Source organism: Eucyclogobius newberryi, unplaced genomic scaffold, assembly GCF_026437365.1.
Source record: "Eucyclogobius newberryi isolate DKJ021-1_F unplaced genomic scaffold, fEucNew1.0.hap1 SCAF_39, whole genome shotgun sequence".
NCBI classification, from domain to species: domain Eukaryota; kingdom Metazoa; phylum Chordata; class Actinopteri; order Gobiiformes; family Gobiidae; genus Eucyclogobius; species Eucyclogobius newberryi.
The window spans coordinates 427,626-444,594 of NW_027316045.1; the positions used below are offsets into that span (position 1 = coordinate 427,626).

The following is a 16,969-nucleotide window of genomic DNA, read 5'->3' on the forward strand; positions in this document are numbered from 1 at the left end:
GTTTAGACCTGGTTTAGACCTGGTTTAGACCTGGTTTAGTCCTGGTTTAGTCCTGGTTTAGTCCTGGTTTAGACCTGGTTTAGTCCTGGTTTAGACCTGGTTTAGACCTGGTTTAGTCCTGGTTTAGACCTGATTTAGTCCTGGTTTAGACCTGGTTTAGTCCTGGTTTAGACCTTTTTTAGACCTGGTTTAGACCTGGTTTAGTCCTGGTTTAGACCTGGTTTAGACCTGGTTTAGACCTGGTTTAGTCCTGGTTTAGACCTGGTTTAGTCCTGGTTTAGACCTGGTTTAGTCCTGGTTTAGACCTGGTTTAGACCTGGTTTAGTCCTGGTTTAGACCTGGTTTAGTCCTGGTTTAGACCTGGTTTAGACATGGTTTAGACCTGGTTTAGACCTGGTTTAGTCCTGGTTTAGACCTGATTTAGTCCTGGTTTAGACCTGGTTTAGACCTGGTTTAGACCTGGTTTAGACCTGGTTTAGTCCTGGTTTAGACCTGGTTTAGACCTGGTTTAGACCTGGTTTAGACCTGGTTTAGACCTGGTTTAGACCTGGTTTAGACCTGGTTTAGACCTGGTTTAGTCCTGGTTTAGACCTGGTTTAGACCTGGTTTAGTCCTGGTTTAGACCTGGTTTAGTCCTGGTTTAGACCTGGTTTAGTCCTGGTTTAGACCTGGTTTAGTCCTGGTTTAGACCTGGTTTAGTCCTGGTTTAGACCTGGTTTAGTCCTGGTTTAGACCTGGTTTGAAGCTTTCAATCTGAAAGTTCTTATTTTAACAAAGGAGTTCCTCAAGTGTCTGTCCTTGGACCACTTTTATTCACAAGGACTTTATAACTTAATCATTTTGTCTCATAGTTTGTTTTTTACGTATTTGTTAATTTTATTGATTGTTTTTTTGAATAACTTTTTTTTGTGCTTTTATTTGACCATCATATTTGTTTATTTTAACCTCAGGTATAATGGGCCCTGGGCCTCAGGTATAATGGGCCCTTTAACCTCAGGTATAATGGGCCCTGGGCCTCAGGTATAATGGGCCCTTTAACCTCAGGTATAATGGGCCCTTTAGCCTCAGGTATAATGGGCCCTTTAACCTCAGGTATAATGGGCCCTTTAACCTCAGGTATAATGGGCCCTGGGCCTCAGGTATAATGGGCCCTTTAACCTCAGGTATAATGGGCCCTTTAACCTCAGGTATAATGGGCCCTTTAACCTCAGGTATAATGGGCCCTGGGCCTCAGGTATAATGGGCCCTGGGCCTCAGGTATAATGGGCCCTGGGCCTCAGGTATAATGGGCCCTGGGCCTCAGGTATAATGGGCCCTTTAACCTCAGGTATAATGGGCCCTTTAACCTCAGGTATAATGGGCCCTTTAACCTCAGGTATAATGGGCCCTTTAACCTCAGGTATAATGGGCCCTTTAACCTCAGGTATAATGGGCCCTGGGCCTCAGGTATAATGGGCCCTGGGCCTCAGGTATAATGGGCCCTTTAACCTCAGGTATAATGGGCCCTTTAGCCTCAGGTATAATGGGCCCTTTAACCTCAGGTATAATGGGCCCTTTAACCTCAGGTATAATGGGCCCTGGGCCTCAGGTATAATGGGCCCTTTAACCTCAGGTATAATGGGCCCTTTAACCTCAGGTATAATGGGCCCTTTAACCTCAGGTATAATGGGCCCTGGGCCTCAGGTATAATGGGCCCTGGGCCTCAGGTATAATGGGCCCTGGGCCTCAGGTATAATGGGCCCTGGGCCTCAGGTATAATGGGCCCTTTAACCTCAGGTATAATGGGCCCTTTAACCTCAGGTATAATGGGCCCTTTAACCTCAGGTATAATGGGCCCTTTAACCTCAGGTATAATGGGCCCTTTAACCTCAGGTATAATGGGCCCTGGGCCTCAGGTATAATGGGCCCTGGGCCTCAGGTATAATGGGCCCTTTAACCTCAGGTATAATGGGCCCTGGGCTTCAGGTATAATGGGCCCTGGGCCTCAGGTATAATGGGCCCTTTAACCTCAGGTATAATGGGCCCTGGGCCTCAGGTATAATGGGCCCTGGGCCTCAGGTATAATGGGCCCTTTAACCTCAGGTATAATGGGCCCTGGTTCTCAGGTATAATGGGCCCTGGGCCTCAGGTATAATGGGCCCTGGGCCTCAGGTATAATGGGCCCTTTAACCTCAGGTATAATGGGCCCTTTAACCTCAGGTATAATGGGCCCTTTAACCTCAGGTATAATGGGCCCTTTAACCTCAGGTATAATGGGCCCTTTAACCTCAGGTATAATGGGCCCTGGGCCTCAGGTATAATGGGCCCTGGGCCTCAGGTATAATGGGCCCTGGGCCTCAGGTATAATGGGCCCTGGGCCTCAGGTATAATGGGCCCTGGGCCTCAGGTATAATGGGCCCTGGGCCTCAGGTATAATGGGCCCTGGGCCTCAGGTATAATGGGCCCTGGGCCTCAGGTATAATGGGCCCTTTAACCTCAGGTATAATGGGCCCTTTAACCTCAGGTATAATGGGCCCTTTAACCTCAGGTATAGTGGGCCCTGGGCCTCAGGTATAATGGGCCCTGGGCCTCAGGTATAATGGGCCCTGGGCCTCAGGTATAATGGGCCCTGGGCCTCAGGTATAATGGGCCCTGGGCCTCAGGTATAATGGGCCCTGGGCCTCAGGTATAATGGGCCCTGGGCCTCAGGTATAATGGGCCCTGGGCCTCAGGTATAATGGGCCCTGGGCCTCAGGTATAATGGGCCCTGGGCCTCAGGTATAATGGGCCCTGGGCCTCAGAGTCACAGAAAAACTGATTTGCAAAAATGAAAATATTTTTGTTTTGTGGCGACAAAAATGAGACAAAATGAACCAGATTCAGTTTCATTATTGAACGACATTTTAACCGTCAAAGCTCGAGATGACCCGAACCCTGACCCGGACCCTGACCCTGACCCGGACCCGGACTCGGACCCGGACTCGGACCCTGACCATACTTAGAGACTTAGACTGGGCTGGTTCCTTTGGTTTCATTGTTGCACATCAGTTTCCTGCCGTTAGAGATTTGACTCTGAGGCGACGCAACAGGAAGTGGCTTCACTCATTTACAAATATCACTATCACTGATACTACAACTACTGCAACTGATACTACTGATACTTCTACTGCAAATACTGCTGCATCTGACACTACTGCTCCTACTAAGACTGCTGATATGACTGCCACCAGTCTTGACCTGGTTTAGACCTGGTTTAGATCTGGTTTAGATCTGGTTTAGTCCTGGTTTAGTCCTGGTTTAGACCTGGTTTAGTCCTGGTTTAGTCCTGGTTTAGACCTTGTTTAGTCCTAGTTTAGTCCTTGTTTAGTCCTGGTTTAGTCCTTGTTTAGACCTTGTTTAGTCCTGGTTTAGTCCTTGTTTAGTCCTGGTTTAGTCCTGGTTTAGACCTTGTTTAGTCCTAGTTTAGTCCTTGTTTAGTCCTGGTTTAGTCCTTGTTTAGACCTTGTTTAGTCCTGGTTTAGTCCTTGTTTAGACCTGGTTTAGACCTGGTTTAGTCCTGGTTTAGACCTGGTTTAGTGCTGGTTTAGACCTGGTTTAGTCCTGGTTTAGTCCTTGTTTAGTCCTGGTTTAGTCCTGGTTTAGTCCTGGTTCAAACCTGGTTTAGTCCTGGTTTAGACCTGGTTTAGTCCTGGTTTAGTCCTGGTTTAGACCCTGTTTAGTCCTGGTTTAGACCTTGTTTAGTCCTGGTTTAGTCCTGGTTTAGACCTTGTTTAGTCCTGGTCTAGACCTGGTTTAGTCCTGGTTTAGACCTTGTTTAGTCCTGGTCTAGACCTTGTTTAGTCCTGGTTTAGACCTTGTTTAGTCCTGGTTTAGACCTGGTTTAGTCCTGGTTTAGACCTGGTTTAGTCCTGGTTTAGACCTGGTTTAGTCCTTATTTAGTCCTGGTCTAGACCTTGTTTAGTCCTGGTTTAGACCTTGTTTAGTCCTGGTTTAGTCCTGGTTTAGACCTGGTTTAGTCCTTGTTTAGTCCTGGTTTAGTCCTGGTTTAGTCCTGGTTTAGACCTGGTTTAGTCCTTGTTTAGTCCTGGTTTAGTCCTGGTTTAGACCTGGTTTAGTCCTGGTTTAGACCTGGTTTAGACCTGGTTTAGTCCTTGTTTAGTCCTGGTCTAGACCTTGTTTAGTCCTGGTTTAGACCTTGTTTAGTCCTGGTTTAGTCCTGGTTTAGACCTTGTTTAGTCCTGGTTTAGACCTTGTTTAGTCCTGGTTTAGTCCTGGTTTAGACCTGGTTTAGTCCTTGTTTAGTCCTGGTTTAGTCCTGGTTTAGACCTGGTTTAGACCTGGTTTAGTCCTGGTTTAGACCTGGTTTAGTCCTGGTTTAGACCTGGTTTAGTCCTGGTTTAGACCTGGTTTAGACCTGGTTTAGTCCTTGTTTAGTCCTGGTCTAGACCTTGTTTAGTCCTGGTTTAGACCTTGTTTAGTCCTGGTTTAGTCCTTGTTTAGTCCTGGTTAGTCCTGGTTTAGTCCTGGTTTAGACCTGGTTTAGTCCTGGTTTAGTCCTGGTTTAGTCCTGGTTTAGACCTTGTTTAGTCCTGGTTTAGTCCTTGTTTAGTCCTGGTTTAGTCCTGGTTTAGACCTGGTTTAGTCCTGGTTTAGTCCTGGTTTAGACCTGGTTTAGTCCTTGTTTAGTCCTGGTTAGTCCTGGTTTAGACCTGGTTTAGTCCTGGTTTAGACCTGGTTTAGTCCTTGTTTAGTCCTGGTTTAGTCCTGGTTTAGACCTGGTTTAGTCCTGGTTTAGTCCTGGTTTAGACCTGGTTTAGTCCTTGTTTAGTCCTGGTTTAGTCCTTGTTTAGTCCTTGTTTAGTCCTGGTTAGTCCTGGTTTAGTCCTGGTTTAGACCTTGTTTAGTCCTGGTTTAGTCCTTGTTTAGTCCTGGTTTAGTCCTGGTTTAGACCTGGTTTAGTCCTGGTTTAGTCCTGGTTTAGACCTGGTTTAGTCCTTGTTTAGTCCTGGTTAGTCCTGGTTTAGACCTGGTTTAGTCCTGGTTTAGACCTGGTTTAGTCCTTGTTTAGTCCTGGTTTAGTCCTGGTTTAGACCTGGTTTAGTCCTGGTTTAGTCCTGGTTTAGACCTGGTTTAGTCCTTGTTTAGTCCTGGTTAGTCCTGGTTTAGACCTGGTTTAGTCCTGGTTTAGACCTGGTTTAGTCCTGGTTAGTCCTGGTTTAGACCTGGTTTAGTCCTGGTTTAGACCTGGTTTAGTCCTGGTTTAGTCCTGGTTTAGTCCTGGTTTAGTCCTGGTTTAGTCCTGGTTAGTCCTGGTTTAGACCTGGTTTAGTCCTGGTTTAGACCTGGTTTAGTCCTGGTTTAGTCCTGGTTAGTCCTGGTTTAGACCTGGTTTAGTCCTGGTTTAGACCTGGTTTAGTCCTGGTTTAGTCCTGGTTTAGACCTGGTTTAGTCCTTGTTTAGTCCTGGTTAGTCCTGGTTTAGACCTGGTTTAGTCCTGGTTTAGACCTGGTTTAGTCCTGGTTAGTCCTGGTTTAGACCTGGTTTAGTCCTGGTTTAGTCCTGGTTTACACCTGGTTTAGTCCTTGTTTAGTCCTGGTTAGTCCTGGTTTAGACCTGGTTTAGTCCTGGTTTAGACCTGGTTTAGTCCTTGTTTAGTCCTGGTTTAGTCCTGGTTTAGACCTGGTTTAGTCCTGGTTTAGTCCTGGTTTAGACCTGGTTTAGTCCTTGTTTAGTCCTGGTTAGTCCTGGTTTAGACCTGGTTTAGTCCTGGTTTAGACCTGGTTTAGTCCTGGTTAGTCCTGGTTTAGACCTGGTTTAGTCCTGGTTTAGACCTGGTTTAGTCCTGGTTTAGACCTGGTTTAGTGCTGGTTTAGACCTGGTTTAGTCCTGGTTTAGTCCTTGTTTAGTCCTGGTTTAGTCCTGGTTTAGTCCTGGTTCAAACCTGGTTTAGTCCTGGTTTAGACCTGGTTTAGTCCTGGTTTAGTCCTGGTTTAGACCCTGTTTAGTCCTGGTTTAGACCTTGTTTAGTCCTGGTTTAGTCCTGGTTTAGACCTTGTTTAGTCCTGGTCTAGACCTGGTTTAGTCCTGGTTTAGACCTTGTTTAGTCCTGGTCTAGACCTTGTTTAGTCCTGGTTAGTCCTGGTTTAGACCTGGTTTAGTCCTGGTTTAGACCTGGTTTAGTCCTTGTTTAGTCCTGGTTTAGTCCTGGTTTACACCTGGTTTAGTCCTTGTTTAGTCCTGGTTAGTCCTGGTTTAGACCTGGTTTAGTCCTGGTTTAGACCTGGTTTAGTCCTTGTTTAGTCCTGGTTTAGTCCTGGTTTAGACCTGGTTTAGTCCTGGTTTAGTCCTGGTTTAGACCTGGTTTAGTCCTTGTTTAGTCCTGGTTAGTCCTGGTTTAGACCTGGTTTAGTCCTGGTTTAGACCTGGTTTAGTCCTGGTTAGTCCTGGTTTAGACCTGGTTTAGTCCTGGTTTAGACCTGGTTTAGTCCTGGTTTAGACCTGGTTTAGTGCTGGTTTAGACCTGGTTTAGTCCTGGTTTAGTCCTTGTTTAGTCCTGGTTTAGTCCTGGTTTAGTCCTGGTTCAAACCTGGTTTAGTCCTGGTTTAGACCTGGTTTAGTCCTGGTTTAGTCCTGGTTTAGACCCTGTTTAGTCCTGGTTTAGACCTTGTTTAGTCCTGGTTTAGTCCTGGTTTAGACCTTGTTTAGTCCTGGTCTAGACCTGGTTTAGTCCTGGTTTAGACCTTGTTTAGTCCTGGTCTAGACCTTGTTTAGTCCTGGTTTAGACCTTGTTTAGTCCTGGTTTAGACCTGGTTTAGTCCTGGTTTAGACCTGGTTTAGTCCTGGTTTAGACCTGGTTTAGTCCTTGTTTAGTCCTGGTCTAGACCTTGTTTAGTCCTGGTTTAGACCTTGTTTAGTCCTGGTTTAGTCCTGGTTTAGACCTGGTTTAGTCCTTGTTTAGTCCTGGTTTAGTCCTGGTTTAGACCTGGTTTAGTCCTGGTTTAGTCCTGGTTTAGACCTGGTTTAGTCCTTGTTTAGTCCTGGTTAGTCCTGGTTTAGACCTGGTTTAGTCCTGGTTTAGACCTGGTTTAGTCCTGGTTTAGACCTGGTTTAGTCCTGGTTTAGACCTGGTTTAGTCCTGGTTTAGACCTGGTTTAGACCTGGTTTAGTCCTTGTTTAGTCCTGGTCTAGACCTTGTTTAGTCCTGGTTTAGACCTTGTTTAGTCCTGGTTTAGTCCTGGTTTAGACCTGGTTTAGTCCTGGTTTAGTCCTGGTTTAGTCCTCACAGTCTGATGTCAGTTGTTGAACTGAAACTCTCTTTATTTTTCAGATTTAAGCTAACCCAAAAGCTGAAGATGAACCACACCGAGGTATGAGGGCCCCTGACTCTGACATGTGGGAGGGCCCCTGACTCTGACATGTGGGAGGGCCCCTGACTCTGACATGTGGGAGGGGCCTCTGACTCTGACATTTGGGAGGGGCCCCTGACTCTGTTCCTTACTTTCCAGCCCCCGGCCTCTGAGTCCTTGTCCGGCCCCTGGTCCGGCCCCTCGTCCGGCCCTTCGTCCGGCCCTTCGTCCGGCCCCTCGTCCGGCCCCTCGTCCAGCCCCTCGTCCGGCCCCTCGTCGGGCCCCTGGTCCACTGAGGACCCGTTCACAGAGGATTACGAGGGCCTGATGTGTGAGCGATGGGACGTGCGGGTGTTCAGGGCCCGTCTGGAGCCCGTCTTCTTCTGGGGCGTGGCAGGTCTGGGTCTGGTTGGGAACCTGCTGGTCCTGTGGGTTTACCTGTGGAGGAGGCGTGGCATGTGCGGGGGGCGGGGCCTGAAGGCACTCACTCACCTGTACCTGTTACACCTGTGCGCCGCTGACATTCTCTTCCTCCTCACACTCCCCCTGTGGGCACACGAGAGCACTGCAGGCTGGACATACGGAGCCCCGCTCTGCAGGCTCACCGCCGCCATCTATAAGGTACTGCACCTGTCACATGGTCATCTATAGGTACTGCGTACTGCACCTGTCACATGGTCATCTGTAGCTACTGCACCAGTCACATCATGAGCTATAGCCCTGTTCTAACCCTCTCTCTTGGTTCTAGGTAACCCTCTCTCTTGGTTCTAGGTAACCCTCTCTCTTGGTTCTAGGTAACCCTCTCTCTTGGTTCGAGGTAAACCCTCTCTCTTGGTTCTAGGTAAACCTCTCTCTTGGTTCTAGGTAAACCCTCTCTCTTGGTTCTAGGTAACCCTCTCTCTTGGTTCTAGGTAAACCTCTCTTGGTTCTAGGTGACCCTCTCTCTCTTGGTTCTAGGTAACCCTCTCTCTCTTGGTTCTAGGTAAACCCTCTCTCTTGGTTCTAGGTAAACCTCTCTCTTGGTTCTAGGTAAACCTCTGTCTTGGTTCTAGGTAACCCTCTCTCTTGGTTCTAGGTAACCCTCTCTCTTGGTTCTAGGTAAACCCTCTCTCTTGGTTCTAGGTAACCCTCTCTCTTGGTTCTAGGTAAACCTCTCTCTTGGTTCTAGGTAACCCTCTCTTGGTTCTAGGTAACCCTCTCTCACTTGGTTCTAGGTAACCCTCTCTCTTGGTTCTAGGTAAACCTCTCTCTTGGTTCTAGGTAACCCTCTCTCTTGGTTCTAGGTAAACCTCTCTCTCTTGGTTCTAGGTAAACCTCTCTCTTGGTTCTAGGTAACCCTCTCTCTTGGTTCTAGGTAAACCTCTCTCTTGGTTCTAAGAGAGAGAGGTAACCCTCTCTCTTGGTTCTAGGTAAACCTCTCTCTTGGTTCTAGGTAAACCCTCTCTCTTGGTTCTAGGTAAACCCTCTCTCTTGGTTCTAGGTAACCCTCTCTCTTGGTTCTAGGTAAACCTCTCTCTTGGTTCTAGGTAACCCTCTCTCTTGGTTCTAGGTAAACCTCTCTCTCTTGGTTCTAGGTAAACCTCTCTCTTGGTTCAAGGTAAACCTCTCTCTTGGTTCTAGGTAACCCTGTCTCTCTTGGTTCTAGGTAACCCTCTCTCTCTTAGTTCCAGGTAACCCTCTCTCTTGGTTGTAGGTAACCCTCTCTCTTGGTTCTATGTAACCCTCTCTCTTGGTTCTAGGTAAACCTCTCTCTTGGTTCTAGGTAACCCTCTCTCCTGGTTCTAGGTAACCTTCTCTCTTGGTTCTAGGTAAACCTCTCTCTTGGTTCTAGGTAACCCTCTCTCTTGGTTCTAGGTAAACCTCTCTCTTGGTTATAGGTAACCCTCTCTCTTGGTTCTAGGTAACCCTCTCTCTTGGTTCTAGGTAAACCTCTCTCTTGGTTCTAGGTAACCCTCTCTCTTGGTTCTAGGTAACCCTCTCTCTTGGTTCTAGGTAACCCTCTCTTGGTTCAAGGTAAACCTCTCTCTTGGTTCTAGGTAAACCTCTCTCTCTTGGTTCTAGGTAACCCTCTCTCTTGGTTCTAGGTAACCCTCTCTCTTGGTTCTAGGTAACCCTCTCTCTTGGTTCTAGGTAACCTTCTCTCTTGGTTCTAGGTAAACTTCTCTCTAGGTTCTAGGTAACCCTCTCTCTTGGTTCTAGGTAAACCTCTCTCTTGGTTCTAGGTAACCCTCTCTCTTGGTTCTAGGTAACCCTATCTCTTGGTTCTAGGTAAACCTCTCTCTCTTGGTTCTAGGTAAACCCTCTCTCTTGGTTCTAGGTAAACTTCTCTCTTGGTTCTAGGTAACCCTCTCTCTTGGTTCTAGGTGAACCTCTCTTGGTTCTAGGTAACCCTCTCTCCTGGTTCTAGGTAACCTTCTCTCTTGGTTCTAGGTAACCCTCTCTCTTGGTTCTAGGTAAACCTCTCTCTTGGTTCTAGGTAACCCTCTCTCTTGGTTCTAGGTAACCCTATCTCTTGGTTCTAGGTAAACCTCTCTCTCTTGGTTCTAGGTAACCCTCTCTCTTGGTTCTAGGTAACCCTCTCTCTTGGTTCTAGGTAACCCTCTCTCTTGGTTCTAGGTAAACCTCTCTCTCTTGGTTCTAGGTAACCCTCTCTCTTGGTTCTAGGTAACCCTCTCTCTTTGTTCTAGGTAAACCTCTCTCTTGGTTCTAGGTAACCCTCTCTCTTGGTTCTAGATAAACCTCTCTCTTGGTTCTAGGTAACCCTCTCTCTTGGTTCTAGGTAACCCTCTCTCTCTTGGTTCTAGGTAAACCCTCTCTCTTGGTTCTAGGTAAACCTCTCTCTTGGTTCTAGGTAAACCTCTCTCTTGGTTCTAGGTAACCCTCTCTCTTGGTTCTAGGTAACCCTCTCGCTTGGTTCTAGGTAAACCTCTCTCTTGGTTCTAGGTAAACCTCTCTCTTGGTTCTAGGTAAACCCTCTCTCTCTTGGTTCTAGGTAACCCTCTCTCTCTTGGTTCTAGGTAAAACCCTCTCTCTTGGTTCTAGGTAACCCTCTCTCTTGGTTCTAGGTAAACCTCTCTCTTGGTTCTAGGTAACCCTCTCTTGGTTCTAGGTAACCCTCTCTCACTTGGTTCTAGGTAACCCTCTCTCTTGGTTCTAGGTAAACCTCTCTTGGTTCTAGGTAACCCTCTCTCTTGGTTCTAGGTAACCCTCTCTCTCTTGGTTCTAGGTAAACCTCTCTCTTGGTTCTAGGTAACCCTCTCTCTTGGTTCTAGGTAAACCTCTGTCTTGGTTCTAGGTAAACCTCTGTCTTGGTTCTAGGTAACCCTCTCTCTCTTGGTTCTAGGTAAACCCTCTCTCTTGGTTCTAGGTAACCCTCTCTCTTGGTTCTAGGTAAACCTCTCTCTTGGTTCTAGGTAACCCTCTCTCTCTTGGTTCTAGGTAAACCCTCTCTCTTGGTTCTAGGTAAACCTCTCTCTTGGTTCTAGGTAAACCCTCTCTCTTGGTTCTAGGTACACCTCTCTCTTGGTTCTAGGTAAACCTCTCTCTTGGTTCTAGGTAACCCTCTCTTGGTTCTAGGTAACCCTTTCTCTCTTGGTTCTAGGTAACCCTCTCTCTTGGTTCTAGGTAAACCTCTCTCTTGGTTCTAGGTAACCCTCTCTTGGTTCTAGGTAACCCTCTCTCACTTGGTTCTAGGTAACCCTCTCTCTTGGTTCTAGGTAAACCTCTCTCTTGGTTCTAGGTAACCCTCTCTCTTGGTTCTAGGTAACCCTCTCTCTCTTGGTTCTAGGTAAACCTCTCTCTTGGTTCTAGGTAACCCTCTCTCTTGTTTCTAGGTAAACCTCTGTCTTGGTTCTAGGTAAACCTCTGTCTTGGTTCTAGGTAACCCTCTCTCTCTTGGTTCTAGGTAAACCCTCTCTCTTGGTTCTAGGTAACCCTCTCTCTTGGTTCTAGGTAAACCTCTCTCTTGGTTCTAGGTAACCCTCTCTCTCTTGGTTCTAGGTAAACCCTCTCTCTTGGTTCTAGGTAAACCTCTCTCTTGGTTCTAGGTAAACCCTCTCTCTTGGTTCTAGGTAAACCCTCTCTCTTGGTTCTAGGTAAACCTCTCTATTGGTTCTAGGTAACCCTCTCTCTTGGTTCTAGGTAACCCTCTCTCTCTTGGTTCTAGGTAACCCTCTCTCTTGGTTCTAGGTAACCCTCTCTCTCTTGGTTCTAGGTAAACCTCTCTCTTGGTTCTAGGTAAACCCTCTCTCTTGGTTCTAGGTAAACCTCTCTCTTGGTTCTAGGTAACCCTCTCTCTTGGTTCTAGGTAACCCTCTCTCTCTTGGTTCTAGGTAACCCTCTCTCTTGGTTCTAGGTAAACCTCTCTCTTGGTTCTAGGTAACCCTCTCTCTTGGTTCTAGGAAAACCTCTCTCTTGGTTCTAGGTAAACCTCTCTCTTGGTTCTAGGTAAACCCTCTCTCTTGGTTCTAGGTAACCCTCTCTCTTGGTTCTAGGTAAACCTCTCTCTTGGTTCTAGGTAAACCTCTCTCTTGGTTCTAGGTAACCCTCTCTCTGTTCTAGGTAAACCTCTCTCTCTTGGTTCTAGGTAAACCTCTCTCTTGGTTCTAGGTAAACCTCTCTCTTGGTTCTAGGTAAACCTCTCTCTCTTGGTTCTAGGTAAATCTCTCTTGGTTCTAGGTAACCCTCTCTCTTGGTTCTAGGTAACCCTCTCTCTCTTGGTTCTAGGTAACCCTCTCTCTTGGTTCTAGGTAACCCTCTCTCTCTTGGTTCTAGGTAAACCTCTCTCTTGGTTTTAGGTAAACCTCTCTCTTGGTTCTAGGTGACCCTCTCTCTCTTGGTTCTAGGTAAACCTCTCTCTTGGTTCTAGGTAAACCTCTCTCTCTTGGTTCTAGGTAACCCTCTCTCTTGGTTCTAGGTAACCCTCTCTCTTGGTTCTAGGTAACCCTCTCTCTTGGTTCTAGGTAACCTTCTCTCTTGGTTCTAGGTAAACCCTCTCTCTTGGTTCTAGGTAACCCTCTCTCTTGGTTCTAGGTAAACCTCTCTCTTGGTTCTAGGTAACCCTCTCTCTCTTGGTTCTAGGTAAACCCTCTCTCTTGGTTCTAGGTAAACCTCTCTCTTGGTTCTAGGTAAACCCTCTCTCTTGGTTCTAGGTACACCTCTCTCTTGGTTCTAGGTAACCCTCTCTTGGTTCTAGGTAACCCTTTCTCTCTTGTTTCTAGGTAACCCTCTCTCTTGGTTCTAGGTAAACCTCTCTCTTGGTTCTAGGTAACCCTCTCTTGGTTCTAGGTAACCCTCTCTCACTTGGTTCTAGGTAACCCTCTCTCTTGGTTCTAGGTAAACCTCTCTCTTGGTTCTAGGTAACCCTCTCTCTTGGTTCTAGGTAACCCTCTCTCTCTTGGTTCTAGGTAAACCTCTCTCTTGGTTCTAGGTAACCCTCTCTCTTGTTTCTAGGTAAACCTCTGTCTTGGTTCTAGGTAAACCTCTGTCTTGGTTCTAGGTAACCCTCTCTCTCTTGGTTCTAGGTAAACCCTCTCTCTTGGTTCTAGGTAACCCTCTCTCTTGGTTCTAGGTAAACCTCTCTCTTGGTTCTAGGTAACCCTCTCTCTCTTGGTTCTAGGTAAACCCTCTCTCTTGGTTCTAGGTAAACCTCTCTCTTGGTTCTAGGTAAACCCTCTCTCTTGGTTCTAGGTACACCTCTCTCTTGGTTCTAGGTAAACCTCTCTCTTGGTTCTAGGTAACCCTCTCTTGGTTCTAGGTAACCCTTTCTCTCTTGGTTCTAGGTAAACCTCTCTCTTGGTTCTAGGTAAACCTCTCTTGGTTCTAGATAACCCTCTCTCTTGGTTCTAGGTAAACCTCTCTCTCTTGGTTCTAGGTAAACCTCTCTCTTGGTTCTAGGTAAACCTCTCTCTTGGTTCTAGGTAACCCTCTCTCTTGGTTCTAGGTAACCCTCTCTCTCTTGGTTCTAGGTAACCCTCTCTCTTGGTTCTAGGTAACCCTCTCTCTCTTGGTTCTAGGTAAACCTCTCTCTTGGTTCTAGGTAAACCCTCTCTCTTGGTTCTAGGTAAACCTTTCTCTTGGTTCTAGGTAACCCTCTCTCTTGGTTCTAGGTAACCCTCTCTCTCTTGGTTCTAGGTAACCCTCTCTCTTGGTTCTAGGTAACCCTCTCTCTCTTGGTTCTAGGTAAACCTCTCTCTTGGTTCTAGGTAACCCTCTCTCTTGGTTCTAGGAAAACCTCTCTCTTGGTTCTAGGTAAACCTCTCTCTTGGTTCTAGGTAAACCCTCTCTCTTGGTTCTAGGTAACCCTCTCTCTTGGTTCTAGGTAAACCTCTCTCTTGGTTCTAGGTAAACCTCTCTCTTGGTTCTAGGTAACCCTCTCTCTGTTCTAGGTAAACCTCTCTCTCTTGGTTCTAGGTAAACCTCTCTCTTGGTTCTAGGTAAACCTCTCTCTTGGTTCTAGGTAAACCTCTCTCTCTTGGTTCTAGGTAAATCTCTCTTGGTTCTAGGTAACCCTCTCTCTTGGTTCTAGGTAACCCTCTCTCTCTTGGTTCTAGGTAACCCTCTCTCTTGGTTCTAGGTAACCCTCTCTCTCTTGGTTCTAGGTAAACCTCTCTCTTGGTTTTAGGTAAACCTCTCTCTTGGTTCTAGGTGACCCTCTCTCTCTTGGTTCTAGGTAAACCTCTCTCTTGGTTTTAGGTAAACCTCTCTCTTGGTTCTAGGTGACCCTCTCTCTCTTGGTTCTAGGTAACCCTCTCTCTCTTGGTTCTAGGTAAACCCTCTCTCTTGGTTCTAGGTAAACCTCTCTTGGTTCTAGGTAACCCTCTCTTGGTTCTAGGTAACCCTCTCTCACTTGGTTCTAGGTAAACCCTCTCTTGGTTCTAGGTAAACCTCTCTCTTGGTTCTAGGTAACCCTCTCTCTTGGTTCTAGGTAACCCTCTCTCTCTTGGTTCTAGGTAACCCTCTCTCTTGGTTCTAGGTAAACTTCTCTCTTGGTTCTAGGTAACCCTCTCTCTTGGTTCTAGGTGAACCTCTCTTGGTTCTAGGTAACCCTCTCTCCTGGTTCTAGGTAACCTTCTCTCTTGGTTCTAGGTAACCCTCTCTCTTGGTTCTAGGTAAACCTCTCTCTTGGTTCTAGGTAACCCTCTCTCTTGGTTCTAGGTAACCCTATCTCTTGGTTCTAGGTAAACCTCTCTCTCTTGGTTCTAGTTAACCCTCTCTCTTGGTTCTAGGTAACCCTCTCTCTTGGTTCTAGGTAACCCTCTCTCTTGGTTCTAGGTAAACCTCTCTCTCTTGGTTCTAGGTAACCCTCTCTCTTGGTTCTAGGTAACCCTCTCTCTTTGTTCTAGGTAAACCTCTCTCTTGGTTCTAGGTAACCCTCTCTCTTGGTTCTAGATAAACCTCTCTCTTGGTTCTAGGTAACCCTCTCTCTTGGTTCTAGGTAACCCTCTCTCTCTTGGTTCTAGGTAAACCCTCTCTCTTGGTTCTAGGTAAACCTCTCTCTTGGTTCTAGGTAAACCTCTCTCTTGGTTCTAGGTAACCCTCTCTCTTGGTTCTAGGTAAACCTCTCGCTTGGTTCTAGGTAAACCTCTCTCTTGGTTCTAGGTAAACCTCTCTCTTGGTTCTAGGTAAACCCTCTCTCTCTTGGTTCTAGGTAACCCTCTCTCTCTTGGTTCTAGGTAAACCCTCTCTCTTGGTTCTAGGTAACCCTCTCTCTTGGTTCTAGGTAAACCTCTCTCTTGGTTCTAGGTAACCCTCTCTTGGTTCTAGGTAACCCTCTCTCACTTGGTTCTAGGTAACCCTCTCTCTTGGTTCTAGGTAAACCTCTCTTGGTTCTAGGTAACCCTCTCTCTTGGTTCTAGGTAACCCTCTCTCTCTTGGTTCTAGGTAAACCTCTCTCTTGGTTCTAGGTAACCCTCTCTCTTGGTTCTAGGTAAACCTCTGTCTTGGTTCTAGGTAAACCTCTGTCTTGGTTCTAGGTAACCCTCTCTCTCTTGGTTCTAGGTAAACCCTCTCTCTTGGTTCTAGGTAACCCTCTCTCTTGGTTCTAGGTAAACCTCTCTCTTGGTTCTAGGTAACCCTCTCTCTCTTGGTTCTAGGTAAACCCTCTCTCTTGGTTCTAGGTAAACCTCTCTCTTGGTTCTAGGTAAACCCTCTCTCTTGGTTCTAGGTACACCTCTCTCTTGGTTCTAGGTAAACCTCTCTCTTGGTTCTAGGTAACCCTCTCTTGGTTCTAGGTAACCCTTTCTCTCTTGGTTCTAGGTAACCCTCTCTCTTGGTTCTAGGTAAACCTCTCTCTTGGTTCTAGGTAACCCTCTCTTGGTTCTAGGTAACCCTCTCTCACTTGGTTCTAGGTAACCCTCTCTCTTGGTTCTAGGTAAACCTCTCTCTTGGTTCTAGGTAACCCTCTCTCTTGGTTCTAGGTAACCCTCTCTCTCTTGGTTCTAGGTAACCCTCTCTCACTTGGTTCTAGGTAACCCTCTCTCTTGGTTCTAGGTAAACCTCTCTCTTGGTTCTAGGTAACCCTCTCTCTTGGTTCTAGGTAACCCTCTCTCTCTTGGTTCTAGGTAAACCTCTCACTTGGTTCTAGGTAACCCTCTCTCTTGTTTCTAGGTAAACCTCTGTCTTGGTTCTAGGTAAACCTCTGTCTTGGTTCTAGGTAACCCTCTCTCTCTTGGTTCTAGGTAAACCCTCTCTCTTGGTTCTAGGTAACCCTCTCTCTTGGTTCTAGGTAAACCTCTCTCTTGGTTCTAGGTAACCCTCTCTCTCTTGGTTCTAGGTAAACCCTCTCTCTTGGTTCTAGGTAAACCTCTCTCTTGGTTCTAGGTAAACCCTCTCTCTTGGTTCTAGGTACACCTCTCTCTTGGTTCTAGGTAAACCTCTCTCTTGGTTCTAGGTAACCCTCTCTTGGTTCTAGGTAACCCTTTCTCTCTTGGTTCTAGGTAAACCTCTCTCTTGGTTCTAGGTAAACCTCTCTTAGTTCTAGATAACCCTCTCTCTTGGTTCTAGGTAAACCTCTCTCTCTTGGTTCTAGGTAAACCTCTCTCTTGGTTCTAGGTAAACCTCTCTCTTGGTTCTAGGTAACCTTCTCTCTTGGTTCTAGGTAACCCTCTCTCTCTTGGTTCTAGGTAACCCTCTCTCTTGGTTCTAGGTAACCCTCTCTCTCTTGGTTCTAGGTAAACCTCTCTCTTGGTTCTAGGTAAACCCTCTCTCTTGGTTCTAGGTAAACCTCTCTCTTGGTTCTAGGTAACCCTCTCTCTTGGTTCTAGGTAACCCTCTCTCTCTTGGTTCTAGGTAACCCTCTCTCTTGGTTCTAGGTAACCCTCTCTCTCTTGGTTCTAGGTAAACCTCTCTCTTGGTTCTAGGTAACCCTCTCTCTTGGTTCTAGGAAAACCTCTCTCTTGGTTCTAGGTAAACCTCTCTCTTGGTTCTAGGTAAACCCTCTCTCTTGGTTCTAGGTAACCCTCTCTCTTGGTTCTAGGTAAACCTCTCTCTTGGTTCTAGGTAAACCTCTCTCTTGGTTCTAGGTAACCCTCTCTCTTGGTTCTAGGTAAACCTCTCTCTCTTGGTTCTAGGTAAACCTCTCTCTTGGTTCTAGGTAAACCTCTCTCTCTTGGTTCTAGGTAAATCTCTCTCTTGGTTCTAGGTAA

At 46.6% G+C, this 16,969-nt stretch overlaps 2 protein-coding genes across 4 annotated transcripts in view; one reads left to right on the plus strand and one right to left on the minus strand.

Moving 5' to 3' along the window:
• The window catches only part of afg3l2 (AFG3-like AAA ATPase 2), a 511,786-nt gene that overhangs the window by 408,299 nt on the left and 86,518 nt on the right, over positions 1-16,969 (minus strand). The gene's annotated exons all lie outside the window — the stretch shown is intronic.
• Positions 1-16,969, plus strand: part of LOC140376955 (C-C chemokine receptor type 9-like) — a 32,351-nt gene that overhangs the window by 6,048 nt on the left and 9,334 nt on the right. Inside the window, exons 3-4 of the mRNA XM_072462197.1 lie at positions 7,314-7,346; positions 7,485-7,946. Coding sequence (XP_072318298.1) covers positions 7,332-7,346; positions 7,485-7,946 — 477 coding nt within the window. The 5' untranslated portion in view covers positions 7,314-7,331. The remainder of the gene's footprint in view (positions 1-7,313; positions 7,347-7,484; positions 7,947-16,969) is intronic.